Source organism: Sus scrofa, chromosome Y (assembly GCF_000003025.6).
Source record: "Sus scrofa isolate TJ Tabasco breed Duroc chromosome Y, Sscrofa11.1, whole genome shotgun sequence".
Lineage (NCBI taxonomy): Eukaryota > Metazoa > Chordata > Mammalia > Artiodactyla > Suidae > Sus > Sus scrofa.
Window position 1 is genome coordinate 3849887 of NC_010462.3, and position 20325 is coordinate 3870211.

The window sequence follows — 20325 nt, forward strand, 5'->3', positions numbered from 1 at the left end:
CAACGAGGGCAGCAAGGGGGGTCTGAGGCTCTCACAGGGCACATCTGCCACATCTCTACACCTGTGCCGTGCCATCATCATCAGAACGATGGGCCCCTGTCCCTACGAAAAGTCAGCATGTCCGTGTTGCTGGGAGATGTGCCCATCCTGGTCCAGTGCGGGGAGTGACAGCCTCGTGCTGAACAGGGACAGACAGGGAATACCAGGCTTTGCAGACCAGCGTCTCCACTCTGCCGCTGTAGCTCAAAAGCAGCTGCGGACAACATAGAAACCAAAGCGCATGGCCCCGTGCCAATGAGATGTTATCTCCAGCAACAGGTAGCAGGTCCAATATGGACCACAGGCCACGGACTGCCAACCCCTGACCTAGAGTCCTTGCAAAGCAATGCACCATTTACTTTCTTGAAATGAGACAGAAGCACCGCTTATTTCTGAAGTAATAAGCACATGGTTGTACTTTTTTTTAATAATGATTTACATTTTTTCCATTATAGTTGGTTTACCGTGTCCTGTCCATTGCTACCGTAAAGCACAGTGACCCAGTCACACAAACACGTATACATTCTTTTTCTCACGTTATCCTCCATCATGTGCCATCATAAGTGACTGGATATAGTTCCCTGTGCTACACAGCAGGATCTCATTGCTTATCCATTCCAAAGGCAATAGTTTGCATCTATGAACCCCAGACTCCCAGTCCATCCCCCTCTCTCCCCCTCCCCCTAGGCAGCCACAAGTCTATTCTCCAAGTCCATGCATTTCTTTTCTGTGGAAAGGTTCATTTGTGTCGTATATGAGAGTCCGGATATAAGTGATATCATATGGTATTTGTCTTTCTCTTTCTGACTTCCTGTACTTTGGTTTTCAAACATTGGCATTTTGTTCCCATTTTGCAGATGAGGAAACTGAGGAGCAGAGAGTTTAACTCACTAGTTCAAGAGTGTTGAGGGAGAGGGTCAGAGTCATATCGCAGGACCAGAGCCTCCCTCCCTCCCCACTCCCCCGAGCATTACTCTCACATCTCACTTCTCTTTCCCCTTCGGCCACGCCCTCTTCACAGCCTTCCCAATTATCTGCAGAAACGCATCTCAGAAAGCACAAAGCAAACAGTGCTTCAAAGGTAAATGAAATAGCAAGGCCATATTAGCTCCCTTTACACAGTTTCCGGGGCAAGATATAGTCAATACATAGCATGAATATCCAACTTCAGCACTGGAGAAAAATAGTTCCTTTTGTTAATGATCATTAACATGTGCTTTTAGCAAAAAAAAAAAAAAAAAAAAAAAAAAAAAAGATGGAACATTTGGGTTTCAGGAAGGTACATTTATGGTTTCCTCTCTGAACCTTTTGTGGTTGATGCTGCAACTGACAACGTAACAGGTGTAATGGAACAACTTTGTGCCTAGGATGGGCAAAGAGCCAATACAGTCGCTTCACACCCCTGGAGGAATGCACATCTGTTGTCACACGGACCTGAGACCTCATGGGCAAGGAGCCTTCCACCTGTCCTGGGAGAAAGCTCATCACTTACTGGGAGGCAGGTTCCTCCTGGTTTCCAGAAGGCACTGCTGGCTAACTACACAGACCCAGCCCCACGTGTGAGGGGGTTAGTGGAGGGGCGGATGAATGGAGACAAAGTGAGACCTTTAGATGCTCAGACAGAGCGAAGTAAGTCAGAGAAAGGTAAATTTCACGATATCACTCATACATGAAATCTAAAGCAATGACACAAATAATCTATCTCTAAAACAGAAGCAGACTCACAGAAAATAAGCTAGTTACCAGAGGATAAAGAGAAAGGGGAAGGGATAAATTAGGAGTTTGTACACATGACTAGATATACATACTACTATATATAAAATAGATACCCAACAAGAACCTACTACAGAGCACCAAGAACTGTATTCAGGATCGTGTAAACACCTTTCATGGAAAAGAACCTGAAAAAAAAAATATATATATATACGTGAATCACTGTGCTGTGCACCCAGAACTAACACAATATTGTAAACCAACTATACTGCAACGGAAAAATAGTAATTACGAATGAATATGTATCTGTATATACATGGAGACACACAGAGAGGAACAAGGCATGCTTTAAGAGCATGACTGTTAATTTTATTCTTTATCTGATTTCCTCCAATGTCATCCACAGAACAAACTTCCCACTGAAATGCATCAGGGGATGACCTCTTAGGTGTAGTGTGGTGACCAAGAGCAGTTATATTTTGGAGTTCCCATCGTGGCTCATTGGAAACGAAGCTGATTAGCATCCATGAGGTTGCAGGTTCAATCCCTGGCCTCACTCCGTGGGTTAAGGATCCAGCATTGCTGTGAGCTGTGGCATACGGAGCAGACTCGGCTCAGATCTGACGTGGCTGTGGGTGGGGTGGAGGCTGGGAGCTACAGCTCTGATTCAACCCCTAACATGGGAACCTCCATATGCCACGAGTGCGGCCCTAAAAAGAAAAAAAAAAGCAGTTATATTTTTGTGTTTATCTTTAAAATAAATTTATTTTCATTGAATTATAGTTGGGTTACAATATTATGTTGGTTTCAGATGTACAGCAGTGATTCAGTTTTTTATAGATTATACTCCACTTTGTTATTACAAAATTATAGCTGTATTTCCCTATGCTGTACAAAATACCCTTCTTGTTTATTTTTTTTAAGTTTTGCATTATAGTTGATGAACAGTGTTCTGCCAATTTCTGCTGTACAGCAAGGTGACCCAGTTATACTTATACATATATGTACATTCTTTTTTTCACATTATCCTCCATCATGCTCCATCACAAGTGACTAGATACAGTTCCCTGTGCTATACAGCAGGATCTCATTGCTTATCCACTCCAAATGCAATAGTTTGCATCTGTGAACCCCAAAATCCCCATCCATCCCACTCCCTCCCCTCCCCCCCGGGAACCACAAGTCTGTTCTCCATGTCCATGAGTTTGTTTCTTTTCTGTAGACAGGTAGGGCAGTTATATTTTTAAAGTGATGATAGAACTAGTAAGGATTCTGCAGCTAATTAGTATGTTAGTTCTGATATTTCAACTTTTTTTCCCCCAGACACAGCAGTTAGAATAATTTTGCTTCCCTCATTAAAAAAAAAAAAAAAAATCCCCCTGCAGTATCCAGACACACAATGAGTTAGGAAAGCTGCAGAAGCTGCATGGCAGGCACATTTCCAGCTATTAAATAGTTTTAGGACATATGCTCAGCACAGTCCTGCCACTGCAAACGGCACACACACAGCAGCTGTGCCCCAGCACACAAAGTCATGGGTCCCCACGGAACACCAGCGAGCTTTATGACTCTGCCGGTGTCTGTTCTCATTTTACCAACACCCTGTAATGCACGGGTGGACTAACATCCCATGCACTATTTGCTCACTGTGCAAACAATGAGGTCTGGTTTTTTTTCTCTTTTGTAATGCATTCCATACACATGGGGGAAAATAATGGATGGAAACCTCTGAATTTGGAAGGAAGTGATTATAATAACTGCATTATGTACGTCAGAGGATGTATTAGGTTAATGACAATGCAAGATGGGCTTTAAATTTTTCTTTTAAGACCCCTTAAATTCACTGTGAAACTGATATCAACTAATTTCAAACAGCCACACTCATGTTTGTGTGATTCCAGCAAAACATGCAAAAAAAAAAAAAAAAAAAAAGGATTCTGCTTCACACAATGCAGAAAATTGTTATCTTCACTCTTTTAACTGCTATTATGGTCACAGAGATGTTTCCATAGCACTGTATTACCCAAATTCAAGAAACCTGTAGATAAGAACTTGCAACATGTAGCCGTCCTAGTAATACATATTTCCAACACTGAACATGCAATATATGCCATTTTTTGCCCTGTTCATAAATATCAGCATGACCAAAAAAGGTCAAACACCAGTTTATACTAAAATACGTTTTCTGTTGGCAGGACTGTCACTCCAAATGGATCATGGGAGAGTTTAGGCTGTGAGTTAGCAACCAACAGCTTCTTAGTCAAAGAAGCAGATGATCATATGTAATGGATCTGATGGTGGGAGGGTAGTGGCAAGTGGGGAGCGAAGAAAGTGAGCCTCGAAAGGCCTGTCTCCACTTAATTATTACATCCTGCCACAGAGGAGGATGGCCGAGAACACTCAGGAGCACAGGGCTCCTGTCAGATCTCACTGAATTCCATCCATGAAAATATTAATATCTTTACTTTAAACCATAATTCAAAACACATTAAAACTATAATTCAAAAAGACGCATGCACGCATATGTTCACTGAAGTGCTACTGACAAAAGCCAAGACATAGAAACATGTCCATCGACAGATAAATGGATTAGGGAGAATTGGTGCATACACACAAGGGAATATAACTTGGCCATAAAAAATAATGAAATAATGCCACTTAGAACAACATGGATATAAATAGAGATTCTCATACTAAGTAAAGAGTGTTTGAAAAAGAAAGACATATACCATGGTATCATTTATATGTGGAATTTAAAATATGACACAAATGAACCTAGCTACAAAACAGAAACAGACTCACAGACATGGAGAATAGACTTGTGGTTGCCCAGGGGGTGGGAGAGGGAGTGGGATGGACGAGGAGTCTGGGGTTCATAGATGCAAAGTATGACATTTAGAATGGATGAGCAATGAGGTCCTGCTGTGCAGCACAGGGAACTCTATCCAGTCTCTTGGGATAGACCATGATGGAAGACAGTATAAGAAAAAGAGTATATATACATATATATTTATATATGAGTGGGTCATTTGCTGTGCAGCAGAAACTGGCACTACATTGTAAATCAACTTCGTGTTACTAAAAAATGTAAATAAATAAATAAGGAATTCTAATTAAAAACAAAAATACCTTCGCTGCTTTCTAACAGGAAAAAGGATATTAAGCAAATATCCTGCGTTCTAACGGGAGATTGAGAAAAGCGAGGGAAACAGCAGACACTCTGGGCGCCCCCCATCCCTCCCTGGTTTTTTACTATTTCCCGAGCACATGCCTCAGCTTCTGAAGGCCGGCCTCCTTGCACAAGCCTCCGTCTGGACCTAGAGCAGGCTCGGCCCACATGCAGGACACACACCGGAAACAGCCTGCACTCAGTGAGCCCATTCTGCAAGGAGCAAAGGATGCTGACAGCGGTAACCAGTGTGCGAACATGCCTGTGTCCTGCCTACTCTTCCGGGTCATGCTCCCCCTCTCACCCCACCCCTTTTCCAGGATCACTTCCCACGTAAGCCGTGTCCACTTGAAGCCTTAACTTGTATCTCTATGCACAGAAGGACAATCCCTGACAGGTCACCTCCAAGCGTCAAGAGTCCCACAGGCAGACACCCCTGCGAACACAGCTGGGTCTACACCATGTCCCCGAGGCTTCCTATGGTTTACCCCACCTGGAATGAGACAGAAACGTTTCCAGAGACCCTAGCATCTGGCAGGCTTGGCGGCCAGAAAAGCGTTTCATCCCGGGAGTATCCTAGAAAGTAATCTATCATGTGGAACCATAACTATGTCCATAAACAGACACACTGCAGAAAAGGACATTATGCGTTAGTCCACAACATGACTCAGAATTTTAACGTTTAAAGTCGAAGCCAATGTTCCTTCTCAAGTATCAGGGAGAAAGGCAGTGTAGAAAGTTTAAAAGCATAAGTACAGAAATGACCCCAACCTCTGTATTGGCCTTGCAACTACCAGCAAAAAATGACTGATTTTGCCCATTCTATAATTATGCATTTCTTCTAGGGGAGGTAGGAGGTAGCAATAACAATATCCAAAAATGGTATTCACCTGGAAAAGGAAAAGCATGAAACTGACCTACCCATCTGTGAACAACTCAGAATTTTCTATAAAAATATGTCTTCTAAGGGGTTAGGATTAAGTTACAGGGAAATGCATGAGTTCAAGGGAAATGAACTGAATAGCCAATCCATTCTGGTGAACCACAGACTAAATTTATATCTAAACATAAACACAAAGAAGAGAATGACGAGAATTTTGGATTGTCCATGATAACCAGGATTAAAGCCCATGAGTACTGGGCAGCAAGCTGAAACTAAATGACCCCCATTTCATCAACCATTATTCTTGTTCTATTTCATTTTACTTTGATTTTCAGAGGTGCTCGTGGAAGATGAAAAAGATTCCTTGCCCTTTCCTTTGACCCCACCTTAAATCTTCAAGGCTGGTCCTCTACGCAGCTCAAATACACTAGATAACTGCCTACCCTTTGCAGAGACGATTATTTTGGAAGCAGTATTTGTTTCTTAAAGTAATGTGCAACCATTGGAAGACCTACAACTGGTACAGTGTCGGTTCGGGAGCACTGCAGGCATAAAGTGGGCTTTGATTAAATGAACATGCACCATTTTTGGAAGGACTGCAGTGAAGCATGAAAATGTACCGTTCCTTCCTTTTACAAATATGGCCCGTATCCATCCACCCACCCATCCATCCATCCATCCACCCATCCTCCCATCCATCCATCCATCCATCCATCCATCCATCCATTGCACCGTGAGAAGCATTCCAGACTTCACCTCTGCAAAGCAGAGAATCAGTGTGGTTATCGGAGATCCTATTGTGGTACTGCTGAAGATGCATCACAGGGCAGGGGAGGAGAAGAGAGCTGCCTGCTGGCTGAAGACATTCTAGGATGGCATCCTCACCCATCCCCCACTCCACTGCATGTACAAATACACAAAAATGCTTGGTGGGGGAAAATTAACCATCTTAATGATTTACATACCATCCAATTCACTCATCGAAAGTGTGCCAGCAATGGTTTTTGGTCTTTACTGAGTGGTGCGACCACTGTCTGTTTTAGAAGGAGTCTGCTACCCAACGAGATCCTGCATGCCCTCCTGGGAAAATGTTAAGGCAGCCACAAAGTTATTTTGGCGTCTTCAGCCTCTCCTTCTGTTATCCGTGTCTTCTGACTGCAACCCTTCCGGAACGTCCAGGGTCCTTCATCCGGGGACATCCTCCCCTTAGCAACGCCATGTGCAGGGAAAGCCCTTGGCGTAGCACTCATGCTGACGTGGGAAGGGTGCTCCTCTCTGGCAGCACACACATCCCCAGAGAAGGAAGGTTGCCCCTCACCCATTCCTCCTCTCAATTACTTCCACCGCAGTAATTGGCAACACCATTCTTCCCGCAGTTCCTGACAGAACCCTGCAGTCATCTCCCACTGGCCACCAGGAAATTCCCCAAACCTAGAGATTTCGTCTTTCCACGTGTGCCCCCCAGCCCTTTCACTTCTGCCTTTAGCTGAGTTACCACCACCTTCTGGGGTGGTTGTTAATCACTCATTTGTTGCACTTTCTAGATTCCACATATAAGTGAGGTCATACAGTGTTTGTCTTTCTCTGTCTGACATAGTTTTCTTAGCATCGTGTGCTCCAGTGAGCATCATCTTTGTCAAGGAACATGGCACTGGCCTCTCCCTGCATCCCTGCTTCTGCCTCTCCCACTGTTCATCTGTCCTCAGCACAGCTGTCCGAGCAGTGCCAACCCTACTGAAATCTAAGTCACATCACGCCAGCATCTCCTGGCCACTCCCCATCTAACTCAGGAAAGGCCACACTCTGTACAAAGATGGTGAAGACTCAGCACGCCTGCCCCAGCCCCCACTTCCCCTCAGTCTGCATCTTCCTCTGCTCCACCCTTGGGGTTCTCTGCTGCTCTGTGAATACTGCAGGCTCGCTTCTGCCCCAGGACCCTTGCATCTTCTGCTTCCCGAAACTGGAAAGTTCTTCCTTCAGACTGTGGCGAGGCCAGGCCTTCACTGCCTCTATTCAACATCTCCCTCTGGCCAACCTCCCTAAAAGAGTAAAAGGGAAAAACAGTGCCCCTCCTCATTGCCTGTGTTGATTCTTTATTTTTCTCATGGTCCCTTATCATCATCTACCCTAGTATATGAGAGTATTATATATTAATCTCATTTACCGTTATCATCACCTACCCTAGTATATGAGAATACTTCTGTATTAATCTCATTTACTGTTATCATCACCTACCCTAGCATATGAGAGTACCTTATGTAGTAATCTCATTCACCGTTATCTACCCTAGTGTATGAGAGTATCTTATGTATTACTATGGTTTACTGTTATCACCTACTCTAGGATATGAGAGTACCTTATGTAGTAATCTGGTTTACTGTTATCATCACCTACCCTAGTATATGAGAGTACATTATGTAGTAATCTCATTCACCGTTATCTATGCTAGTATGTGAGAGTACCTTATGTAGTAATCTGGTTTACTGTTATCATCACCTACCCTAGTATATGAGAGTATCTTATGTAGTAATCTCATTCACCGTTATCTACCCTAGTATATGAGAGTACCTTATGTAGTAAGTTGGTTTACAGTTATCATCACCTACCCTAGTTTATGAGAGTATCTTATGTATTACTCTGGTTTACTGTTATCATCACCTACCCTAGCATATGAGAGTATCTTATGTAGTAATCTCATTCACCGTTATCTACCCTAGTATATGAGAGTACCTTATGTAGTAATCATTTACTGTTATCATCACCTACCCTAGTATATGAGAGTACCTTATGCAGTAATCTCATTCACCGTTATCTACCCTAGTATATGAGAGTACCTTATGTAGTAATCATTTACTGTTATCATCACCTACCCTAGTATATGAGAGTACCTTATGCAGTAATCTCATTCACCGTTATCTACCCTAGTATATGAGAGTACCTCATGTGTTAATCTCCTTTACCGTTTCCTCTCACCCCCAATTAGAAGGAATCTCTATGCATGTGGGTATTTATGTGTTTTCCACAAGAGCAGACATTTTCATCTTTTCTTTCACTTGTTACCCCAGTGCCTAGAGCAGTGCCTGACACATAGCAGGAGTTCAACAAACTTTTTTTGTCTTTTTAGGGATGTCCCTGTGGCGTGTGGAAGTTCCCAGGCTGAGGGTCGATTCGGAGCTGGAGCTGCAGGCCTACGCCACAGCCACAGCAACAAAGGATCCAAGCTGCATTTGCAACCTACACCACAGCTCACGTCAACACTGGACCCTTAACCCACTCAGCCAAAGTGGGAACTCCTAAACATTTGTTTAATAAAAAAGGGAATACAACATGAGTGATAAAAGGACACACAAAAATGCTTTGTTTCTACCTTAAAATTCTCCCAGAAAGTGAGGGAGCATCTTGGAGGATTCTAAAACTGCATGATGGGAGTTCCTGTTGTCATGCAGCAGAAACAAATCTGACTAGTACCCATGAGGATGCAGGCTCGATCCCTGGCCTTGCTGAGTGGGTTAAGGATCTGGCGTTGCCGTGAGCTGTGGTGTAGGTTGCAGATGCGGCTCAGATCTCATGTTGCTGTGGCTGTGGTGTAGGCTGGCAGCTGCACCTCCAATTCAACCCTTAGCCTGGGAACCTCCATATGCCTTGGGTGCCGCCCTAAAAAGTAAAAAATAAAACTACATGATGGTGGTGGTTGCAGGACTTAGGAAATACTGAAAGTCATCGGCTTCCACAGCCAAGATGAGTGAACTTTATGCACGTAAATTGTACTTCAATGAGGCTGTTGAAAACTGCTTTCCCAGGAAGGCACATTTCTGCACTTGGTGAGAACCGACTGAGACGAGGGAAGAGATGCCACCACCTCTTTAATGGCTGTGAATCCACTAGACGGGTCCTGGAAGAAATGCCCTCAACTGATCCGTGGATCCATTATATTCCCATCATTCTGTGACACATTTTCCCTGAAAACAGGAGAACCTACTATGAATGGGCAGATATTTTTCGTTTCAGAAGCGCAAGGACCAAAGTCTGGAATCCTGAATGTGGGCCATGACTGTAAAGCAGGAGACAGCACCATTTCATAGAGACTGCAAGGTTTCCTGAAAATGGTGCACTTTCCTCCAACAAAAGCTCTTTTCCACGTGAGGGATGCAGCAGTCGTTCTAGATTTGTGCCGTGCTCAGCTACGGAGGTAGGGCTGGGACAGCATGCTCTCACCACCTCCTCAGAATGGAGCCTCTTTGGAGCTGGGAGCCACCAGCCCGGCTCTGGGGACGGTCCTGGGACCTCTGCCCAGATCCCGCCCGGCTCGGAAAGGGATTCTGCCTCCATCTGCAGCGGCTGGAAACTGCGTGCACCTCACGGATGTGCAGCCGCGACTGGAGAGCACCAGACCCCACCCTGCAGGCACGGGAGCAGCTGGGAACGCATTCTGCCCACGACAAGTCTGGACCACATGTGAACCCTAGTGACACTCACGGTGAAGAGCTGTCAAGCCCTGCACTGATCCCCACCTCGGACCCACTGTTAATGATTTCTTCCCAAGGCCCCTCTAAATCCTCAGACCACTTGGAGACCGTCTCAGGCAAGCAAGGTCTGCTGTCTGTATCTGTCAAGTCGCTTAACAGCTGGCTCAGGGCGTGTGCCTCAGGGCTGGGGCACTGCACTTCCCTTTCTTAAAAGGACTTTTTCAAAGAAAGCGTTACAAATCTACAACATAGGGAGTGCCCGTCATGACTCGGTAGGTTAAGAGTCCGACTAGTGTCCAGGAAGTTGAGGGTTCAACCCCTGGCCTCCCTCGGTGGGTTAAGGAGCTGGTGTGGCCAGGAGCTGCAGTGTAGGTTGCAGATGCAGCTCGGATCTGGTGTTGCTGTGGCTGCAGTATAGGCCGGCAGCTGCAGCTCTGATTCGACCCCTAGCCTGAGAACTTTTGCATGCTATGGGTGTGGCCCTAAAAAAAGAGAGAGAGAGAGAGAAAAGCAAACTCTACAACATACACTGCAATAGCATGCAAATATTAAATGATTTTGATTGCACGTTTTCCACTTGAGATCTTTGATTATGGCGAGAGAAATCTGGCAATGTTGTCTAAAGAGAAATGGACAGACCAGCTGAAACACACCTCTTCTCCCAAATGAAACAGAAATTGCCATTTATAGCAGCCCGTTGAAACCTTCCCATGTGGAAAGACATGCCGGAGAATCTTACATTATTCATTACTATGCCAAGGCATGTTTGAAAGAAACTTACGTGAGCTTCCATGTAACAGGAGACCTGCTGATTCATTACGGAAGAACCTGGATAAGCTCTGCCCATGAAACTGGACCTTGATGATTAGCCAAGCAGAGGCATAAATAATTGAGAACGTGCTCAGCCCAAGTGGAAGAAATAACCATGGGCCTATTATCAACATCTAGTCAAATTACGTCCTTCCACTATCACAGACTAAACTAACCACAGATATAACAGAGTCAGAATTCATCACTTTCCCACGGAGGTTTTAAAATGGCAGTGAAATAGGAACCCGACAACATGACAGCAGTGATACAGCCACTCGGGAGGGATTTAAATCCTGGAAGTTATGAAACGAAAGGAATTCACTCACTTCATTTAGAGGTCCCCCCCCCCCCCAATAAACCTATGTAGTCTGATGTAGCAGAACACGAAAGCTTTCTTTCCAAAGCTTAATGGAATGGTGCTGGAGGCAGAAGATCTTGAGAGACACAGTGGGAGGTGATGGTGGACAACCACCGCTTCCCAGTGCAGAAAACCCCATCCCATTCTCTCCGGCAGGCTCTTACAGGCCTCGGAGGTAGCAGAAGGATCCCCGGAGATCACGGTCGGGAACACATCTGGTCCCAGTCGCCAAGCACCGCCAAGTCGCCTGTTGGCCCACCGCACGTAGGAATGGGCAGACGTGACGGATGTGCCACCACGGAGAGTGAGGGGTGGGCAGCCAGCGACACTGACCTTTGGAAGAGCGGAAGTGTTTGCTGGGGGCGGTGAAGCCTCGGGTCCCGTGCACGTTGACGGCCGCCACGCGGAACTGGTACCACCTGCTGGGTCGTATGTCGGTCAGCTGGACCCGCTCATCCGTGGTCTGAGGGGCAAATCACACAGCACAGACGGCCCCGTTACCCGGACATCCTCACTGCGTCTGTTTCAGAGACCGCTAACTCCTCAGCCAGATGCCACACAGCCTTGCCCCGCTCCCCACCCCTGACTCCTGGAGGAGCCCATCCAGCTCTGTTAGGAGAGGGACCCAGGAATTCCTAGGGTAGGCTGCGGGGGCTTGATGCCATCTGAAGCTGCTTCATCCCCACAGAGTTAAAGCTCTCTGAAAGTCAAAATCGTATGCCGAATGCTTGGGCTGTTTTTAACTCTGGGGACTAAATACAGCAGTGGAGGGATTTCATCAATAAATTATACAGGAGTTCCCCTCCTGTCTCAGTGGTTAACGAATCCGACTAGGAATCATGAGGTCACGGGTTCGATCCCTGGTCTTGCTCAGTGGGTTAAGGATCCAGCGTTGCCATGAGCTGTGGTGTAGGTTGCAGACGCGGCTCGGATCCCTCCTTGCTGTGGCTCTGGTGCAGGCTGGCGGCTACAGCTCTGATTAGACCCCTAGCCTGGGAACCTCCATATGCCACGGGCGGCCCAAGAAATGGCAAAAAGACAAAATAAATAATAAATAAATAAATTATACATACGAATGAATAAATATATGAAGTAATCACGACCCTATAGGGAAAATGAAATCCTCTTGAGAGAAAGAAAATGCGTCCTACTTGCTGCCAGACGGAATTTTGGAAGGAGGTACGTAAACCCACACAGACAGGTATTGGGAGGAGCTTGCACCCCAAGACACTTTGGGCTTCTGAATTAACCCTGTCAGATCTGCGAGGATTCGTGTTCCTGAAGGGGGAGATGTGCTAACATATCTTTGCCCAGTAAAAGGTCTGAAGACGGAAACTGGACAGAGGGAGAGGTCCCCAGGTTTCGCTAACTGGAGGTCAGCATGCCAAGATCTCCAGCAATGTTCCCATCTTCCTGCAGCATCTCCATCAAGCTCAAGGCCACATGCCTGCTTCCAACAATGCCTGAAGGTAGACCTGAAGCCTTCGCCTTGACTCCGGGTCGAGCGCCTGCATTCGTGCTTCACCTGTGCCTCATGCTGAGCTCCACGTGGCCCCCAGTGGGTGGGACTGGGAAGCAGAAGTGAAGGAACCCCTCCCAAACCTCCGTTTATAATAATTATTGGAAAGGACTGCCAGAGGCCCTTGAACATTCAAAAGGAGCTAAATGTTTCCGAGATCAAAGGAAGAGCGTGAACCCTTAAGCGTGGCGTTCTACCTCTTTGGCAGGATTTGAGAAACATCTTCACCCACGTTTGTGTTTCTTTTTAGCCTCCAATGTAAGAAAGGAAAGTCAGCATGCTGTCCACAGCACTTAGCAAAGGAAGCATTGTGTGTGATGGCAACTGGTGAAGAGAGTCATGACAACAACAGTCCAAGGCTCTTCCTCGCTCCAAAAATCAAGATATGAAAGAGAAGATCTTATCATCAGTTATATTCATAAATCTTTGAATTTATGATTTGGAACTACTGGGAAATTCCATAATTTGGAAAACTTACAAATGATACTGCACCACTGTTTAAGGGAGCGTGCCGTGTAAATCAAGAATAATTTCAGGTGGTATTCTGAACAGCTTTATGCTTTCTCAAAGCAAAAGTTTTAGGGAGTTCCCGCTGTGGATCATTGGAAACAAATCTGACTAGTATCCATGAAGACGCAGGTTTTACCCCTGACTCTGCTCAGTGGGTTGAGGATCCAGCATTGCCGTGAGCTGTGGGGTAGGTCACAGATGCAGCTCACATCCCGCATTGCTATCGCTGTAGCATAGGCTGGCAGCTACAGCTCTGATTCAACCCCTAGCCTGGGAACCTCCATAAGCCATGAGTGCAGCCCTAAAAAGACAAAAAAAGCATTTTAACAAAATAGGTATGGGACATAATTTCAAAATTTACCTGACCAATTTTCTTTTCCTAATTTAAGATATTTCTTGGGAGTTCCCGTTGTAGCTCAGTGGGTTACAAACCCAACTAGTATCCATGAGGTTGCCGGTTCAATCCCTGGCCTTCCTCAGTGGGATAAAGATCCAGCGTTGCTGTGAGCTGTGGTATAGGTTGCAGATGGGGCTTGGATCCCACGTTGCTGTGGCTGTGGTATAGTCCTGCAGCTGCAGCTCCAGTTCAACCCCTAGCCTGGGAACTTCCATATACCACAGGCGTGACCCTAAAAAGCAAAGACAAAAAACAAAAACCAAACCAAACCTTCTCTTAACATCACATTACTCACTGATTTGGGCATTTTTAACATATTTTAGTGTTTATCCTCTTCGAGATGCTGCTGTTGAAAGGGGGACCAAATTCTTCTTCCCCAAACCCGAATATTGACAAGTATTTCCCGTTTACTGAATAAGTCATGGGCATCTTGTCCTTGGAGAAGGATGATCTGATCAAGCTACAGACAGAACTTTTCCCAGTGGACCTGCATGTGGAGATGGCATTTTCGTTGTTGAAAAGCATGAAGCACTTTGCTATCGAGAATTTATTCTCTGTCTCCATCCGTGCAGCTCTCTTACAGTTGGCAGTCCATTTAATAGCTCTTACAAAGAGAGAACATATTTTGCTGTTCTCATCCACAAGACAGAGAGGGAGATAAATGGGGGAGATAAATGGGGGAGGACCGCCATGCAGGTGGCCTCTTGGGCGGTGAGTTGACTCAGAAGAAGAAGAAAGTGCCGAGGGGAAAGTGATGAGCTGCTGGCTGCTCCCCCTTAATGTCATTTGATAGGAACCTTCCTACGAAGCTTCCTGAAGTCCCGTGTGGGACAAACACAAAAGTCACTCGAAAGATCAAATATCACATGAACCGGCCCTATGGGTGTCACATCTCCCTCACTCTAGCCGGTTCAGTTTTGCTCAAGGAAAGGTAGTTTTTGAAGGAAATAAATGGGAATGCTCAAGAGGCGATTCCCTTCCTTCCGCATGCGCTGTGAGAATTGAGCTGAGTTTGTAAGTGGGACCAGGTTATACCTACGGAGCCCCTCCGATCTTCCGTGGATCCATAGGAGGCATCCACGTTGGACGGAGGGATTTCGGTGGCCGGGCTGTTCTGACTGAGCACAGCATGTTCATTTTCTCCCTGTCCGTTGCGGGGGACATGGCCTCAGGGGAACACAAGCCTCCAAAGCACTAACCTGGGCTATGGTCTGCCAGGGCGTGGCGTCGTCTTCACTAGGGTGGATTCCGTAATTCCATCTCCTCTGTACCACGTAGATCACCGGCTCGATGGAAATATTGAATTTCGAGGACCACTTGACCTCCAGCTGTCCAGACTGCAGCTCTGTGAATCGTAGCTCCTTCCTGGGCTTCAGGGGGACGCCTGAAACAGAACCACGCCACTTTTAAGACAGGCTGCCCGTGACTCCGACCACGGAGGAGACAATCTGAGGAAGAGACAAATGGCATCTCATGACAACCGAGCCTCCCTCTATTTCATTTCTTACAGGCAGCTTCTCCAGACCAGGGGTGCCCACGTGAAATCCCTGACACTACGTTGTTTCACTCTCCCATTTTTTTTAAGAGGGTCTACATTGATTCCTGATGCTGAATAAAGTTTTGTCTCCCCAGTAACCTCAAGAGCAATTTGTTTGCACGCATTCTTCCAAATGAATGGCATTATTTACCAAACCGCATCCCTGGAGCCTCGCACGGAATTCATGAGAGGTGACAGGAAGAGTTCAAGTCTCTCCTCTCACTTAACATGGTCTCTCTGCTGATAAACTCTAGGGCCGTGAGAACACGGTTCCCAAGCCTGCTGTCCTTTTCAACGCAGGGAGTTTTCCTTGTAAGGAAAACATTACAAAGCCCAATCCTCTCATGTGGTCAATCTTACAAGAATGATTTCCAAAGCATGGGTCTTGTGGATTCCACAATTGATTGCTGAGGCGCTCCCCTATAGACGTACCGTATAAAATTGGAAAATGATGAATGTATACTGTTTGGTCTTGGCAGGAGTGAGCGCCTGGCTTCAAAAGTCCCTCACAGGTGTCTCATTTGAAAGCAGTTAATCATTTTGATTTCTTCTCCCCCTACAGGGCATTCAAGTTGCCTTGATGACTGAGAGATTCAAGAACCACCGTTCAAAATAGTAGCCATTATGGAAAGGGGATTTCAAAAGAAACACGGACTCCTAAGAGGTTATATCTAAAACTAACCAAATCAGGTAGAAGAGACGGCAACATGAGGGTCAAGCAGCATCAAAACCAAGAACCCCAGGTGCCACTACAATTATTCTCCACTGAGAAGGAACATTTGCTTCAAGCACTGACAACTCACTTGAAAACGTTAGTGCAGGATGCTGCTCCTCTTTTTGCATTTGTTATGTTTAAACAGAGGAAACTGGAAAATGGGCACATACAAAATATAAGTGAGATCTGATGCATGTCTGAGAGGCAGCTGAATTTCATTTGGGTCTTAATTCAGGCTAAATCTTGTCTTGGGAAATTTTAAAAGTTATTAAACACGGGGGTGAAGAGAGTTGGATAATTTTAAAATGGCACATGTGGCCGGGAAGTTTGAGGTTAGTAGATGCAAACTATGACGTTGAGAATGCATAAGCAATGAGCTCCTGCTGTCCAGCACAGGGAGCTCTATCCAGTCTCCTGGGATAGACCGTAATGGAGGATGATCTGAGAAAAAGAATGAATATATGTGAACAACTGGGTCATTAGGCTATACAGCAGAAATTGGCCCAACCCTGTAAATCAACTATAATGCAGATTTTTTTCATAAAAATTTAAAAAGTCAAAAAATTGGCATATGTATATCTGCTCAAAAGGTCATTAAGTTTTAAGAACGATCTCCTAGAGAATCGTGTTCACCACCCCTCCGGCACTCTCTCTATTTTGACTTAAAGATGGGCTCTATCTGGGTGCTGCTGCCCTTTCTCTCACCAGGTCTCATTGGCTCCTTCATGAAGTGGGTGAAGGGTTAAATACCTACATTTAAAACATTAGGGAACTGAGTCTGAGCAAGATTAAATCAATTGCCTGGAGCTATGACCTGATCTCAGGTTTCTCTCAATGTTCTGCCTCTTAATACATATGGAAGTAGGAAAAGCCACTTGGAAAAGCAGAGCAGACACGTGGCTTCCACAGCCCCGACCGCGGATTCTGAGGGCTCTGGCTTTCCTGGTTGGGGTGAGACTTCTCTGTCCGTCTTTGTCCTGCTGGGGCCCAACACAAGAGTTTTCAAGATTGTGTTATCTCACGTATATGCCTACGTGTAATCTTTTTTTTTTTTTTTTTGTCTTTTTAGGGCCGTTTTAAAGGAAGTTCCCAGACTAGGGGTCGAATTGGGCAGCAGTGGGCAGCCACAGCCACAGCCACGCAAGATCTGAGCCTCATCTGATCCACACCACAGCAACACCGGATCCTTAACCCACTGAACAAGGCCAGGGATCAAACCCGCGTCCTCATGGATATTAGTCAGGTTCGTTACTGCTGAGCGACCCACGATGGCAACTCCACCTACGTGTAATCTTACATGTAGGTAATCTTATGTGTAATAATCCTACGTGTCTGCTTTCATGACTGGAATATTTGTGCTAAGCAAGCGATGCTCAGATCTGCCCCCAACTCCGCCTGCGCCCCGGGCTGCAGGCTCCTCATCTGCCTGCACAAGACCTACCTTGAACATCTCCCCAGCTCCCCCTGCTCCCCCAGGATGTACCTTCATGACAACTCCAGGCTCTAGATAGCTCAGTCTTCTGAAAACCTGTTGTTCTATTCTCCCGCCTACCAACCTCCCACTGTTTTTCTGCAGAAGGCCCTTTCAGGAGCCCCCAGAGCTTCTGTCTCCATGGTGACCACCTGTTTTAGGTACTTTCTCCTCTGGTCTGGCCCCTCACCGTAGCGTTCCCACCCATCTCCACACATCCATCCCTGCGTGAATTCCCTCCTGGTCGTCTTATGTGACTGTTTTCTTCCGGGGGAGGAGGCAGGCTCTCCTTTCCCTTCCAGAATATTCAACGACAGCCTGCTTTCTGTAGAATGAAGGGGAAACGCCTCTGCATCTCACTCAAGGCATCCATGGTCACCAGCGCCTAACTTTCAGTTGATCCCTGGGCACCGTTTACATATTTGTCACAACCCCTGCCTTTGTGCAGCTTGGCCAAAAACACACTGCGGTGTACGCCCTACTGCCCCGGCCTGTCCGTGCTACCTTATTCGTTCTGGAAAGTCTTTCCTTCTACTTGCTGACTACAGACTGTAGAATACGTCCAGGCTAAGTCCACATGCCACCCTTTGGGGTCACTTTCCCTAAGCCTTCCAACTGGTAATGAAGGCTCCACTCTCTGCTCCATTCCTGCCGCCGTAGAGACGTGCACTTAGCTGTCTCTGACCACAGCAAGCTCACGTGACCGTGTCTGCTTCCCCCACTAAGCTCGAGCCCCAGAGGTCAGGGAACGTGCCTCCTTCAGTCCCCGCCTCACCATATCCCAGAAGAACGCATTCTGCACAAGTAGACGGTCCAGAGCTGGCCGCTGAAGGACAGCCTAAGCAGCTTTCCTATTTGTCTCTCAAGAATACACCTGGGGGAGTTCCCGTCGTGGCGCAGTGGTTAACGAATCTGACTAGGAACCATGAGGTTGCAGGTTCAGCCCCTGCCCTTGCTCAGTGGGTTAAGGATCCGGCGCTGCCTGAGCTGTGGTGTAGGTTGCAGACATGGCTCGGATTCTGCGTTGCTGTGGCTCTGGCGTAGGCCCTGGGCTGTAGCTCCGATTCGACCCCTAGCCTGGGAACCTCCATATGCCATGGGAGCAGCCCAAAGAAATAGCAAAAAGACAAAAAAAAAAAAAAAAAAAGAATACACCTGGGGACTTAACATGACACCAGAGTGTTCACATAAATCTTCCTTTTTTTTTTTGTCTTTTTGCCTTTTCTACAGACATTTCTGTGGCATATGGGGGTTCCCAGGCTAAGGGTCAAATCGGAGCTGTAGCCGCCGGCCTATACCAAAGCCACAGCAACGCAGGATCCGAGCTGTGTCTGCAACCTACAGCAAAGCTCACAGCAACATCGGACCCTTAACCCACTGAGCAAGGCCAGGGATCGAACCTGCCACCTCATGGTTCCTAGTCAGATTCGTTAACCACTGAGCCATGACGAGAACTCCCAGAATGTTCACGTAAATCTTTGTGACCATGGGAAGGCCCTCTCTGCTTGGGGGTCACATAGGGAAAAGAGAAGACTTATCACAGGTAGTCAGTGCCACCTGCTCTACAAGCATCCTTTCAAGGAACTCACAGTTCCCTTTGCCATGAAGGTCACACGACTCGAATATTCCTTACTTACTGTTTAAAAAGGACATGACTGGTTAGCGCCTTAACCTCACACAGCACTTTCTCTGAGACTTCCAAACCCATCTTTCTCCTTGGCTCTCCATGTATAAGCGCAGCTAGAGTAAATCTTCCAGCCGCTGAAGTAACCCGAACTCATCAGCCGCAAACCAAGCCTCCGAATCCCCTTGCTCCCAAGGCTCTCATCTTGAACAGCATTCAACCACCAAGAGCCTTCACCGAACATGATGAACATCAGGGCCATGTCAGCTCAAATTCCTTCATTTAAAAATCTCTTTAATTAGGATGTGCAATAATCTTGCACTTTACATGTTCAGAAACGGTCCATCTGCTTCGCATTAGGGTCAGCTGGCTCCCTTGATTGGGAGGAACTCCAGCGCTTGGCTGTAATTGTGTGCAGATGGGGCTCGGCCCTGGCCCCCCGGCCCCCACTGTGGCTCCTTCCACAGCCCTTGTGAGCTCAACCAGCATCCCAACTGCAGAGCCAGACAGGGAGGATGGTTCGCTCCTTGTGGTTTGTATTATGGAAATGACTAGAATTTTTCTCTTTTTTCAAATTATTTTTGAACAAATTGGTCATCTGAAATCTAAACCAGTCTGTTAAAAAATTCAAAAATGCTATCATATAACATCCCCTAACACATGACAATATAAGTGCATTTTTTTCCCTTAAAGTATAACAAGTGTTTTGGTGAAATCAAAGGAACAGAAACCCAATGCTTCAAAAAATGCTGCAACTATACTCACAGAAAAATCAGTAAAGACAATCAACAGTAGCAAATGACACAATTTTGACTCTTTGTGCAAAAATACTCGTCAAAGGTCTAAACGGTATGAAAATGCAGCAAGACGCGTTCCCGTGATTCAATAACTGACACTTTCTTCATTTATTTCATAAAGACAATGCACTCAAGGCATGTGCGTTTCTATCACATTAAGGCCTTTGGTCACTGTATTCAAAATGTGAAAATTAATTTGCAAGAAGCGGTCGGTCTCTAAAATCCTGAGAGTAATATATTTCAAATATTGAAATTCATGGAAATTGTAAATCAACTCCATCATTATATCTTGTTGAAAAGAAACTGACTGATACAGG

General features: G+C 46.0%; 1 protein-coding gene across 1 annotated transcript in view; it reads right to left on the minus strand.

The window, feature by feature from the left end:
- ANOS1 (anosmin 1) overlaps positions 1 to 20325 on the minus strand; it is a 207081-nt gene that overhangs the window by 42855 nt on the left and 143901 nt on the right. Inside the window, exons 6-7 of the mRNA XM_021080958.1 lie at positions 15064 to 15248; positions 11772 to 11901 (exon numbers count right to left, since the gene is read on the minus strand). Of these exons, the coding sequence (XP_020936617.1) occupies positions 11772 to 11901; positions 15064 to 15248 (315 nt within the window). The remainder of the gene's footprint in view (positions 1 to 11771; positions 11902 to 15063; positions 15249 to 20325) is intronic.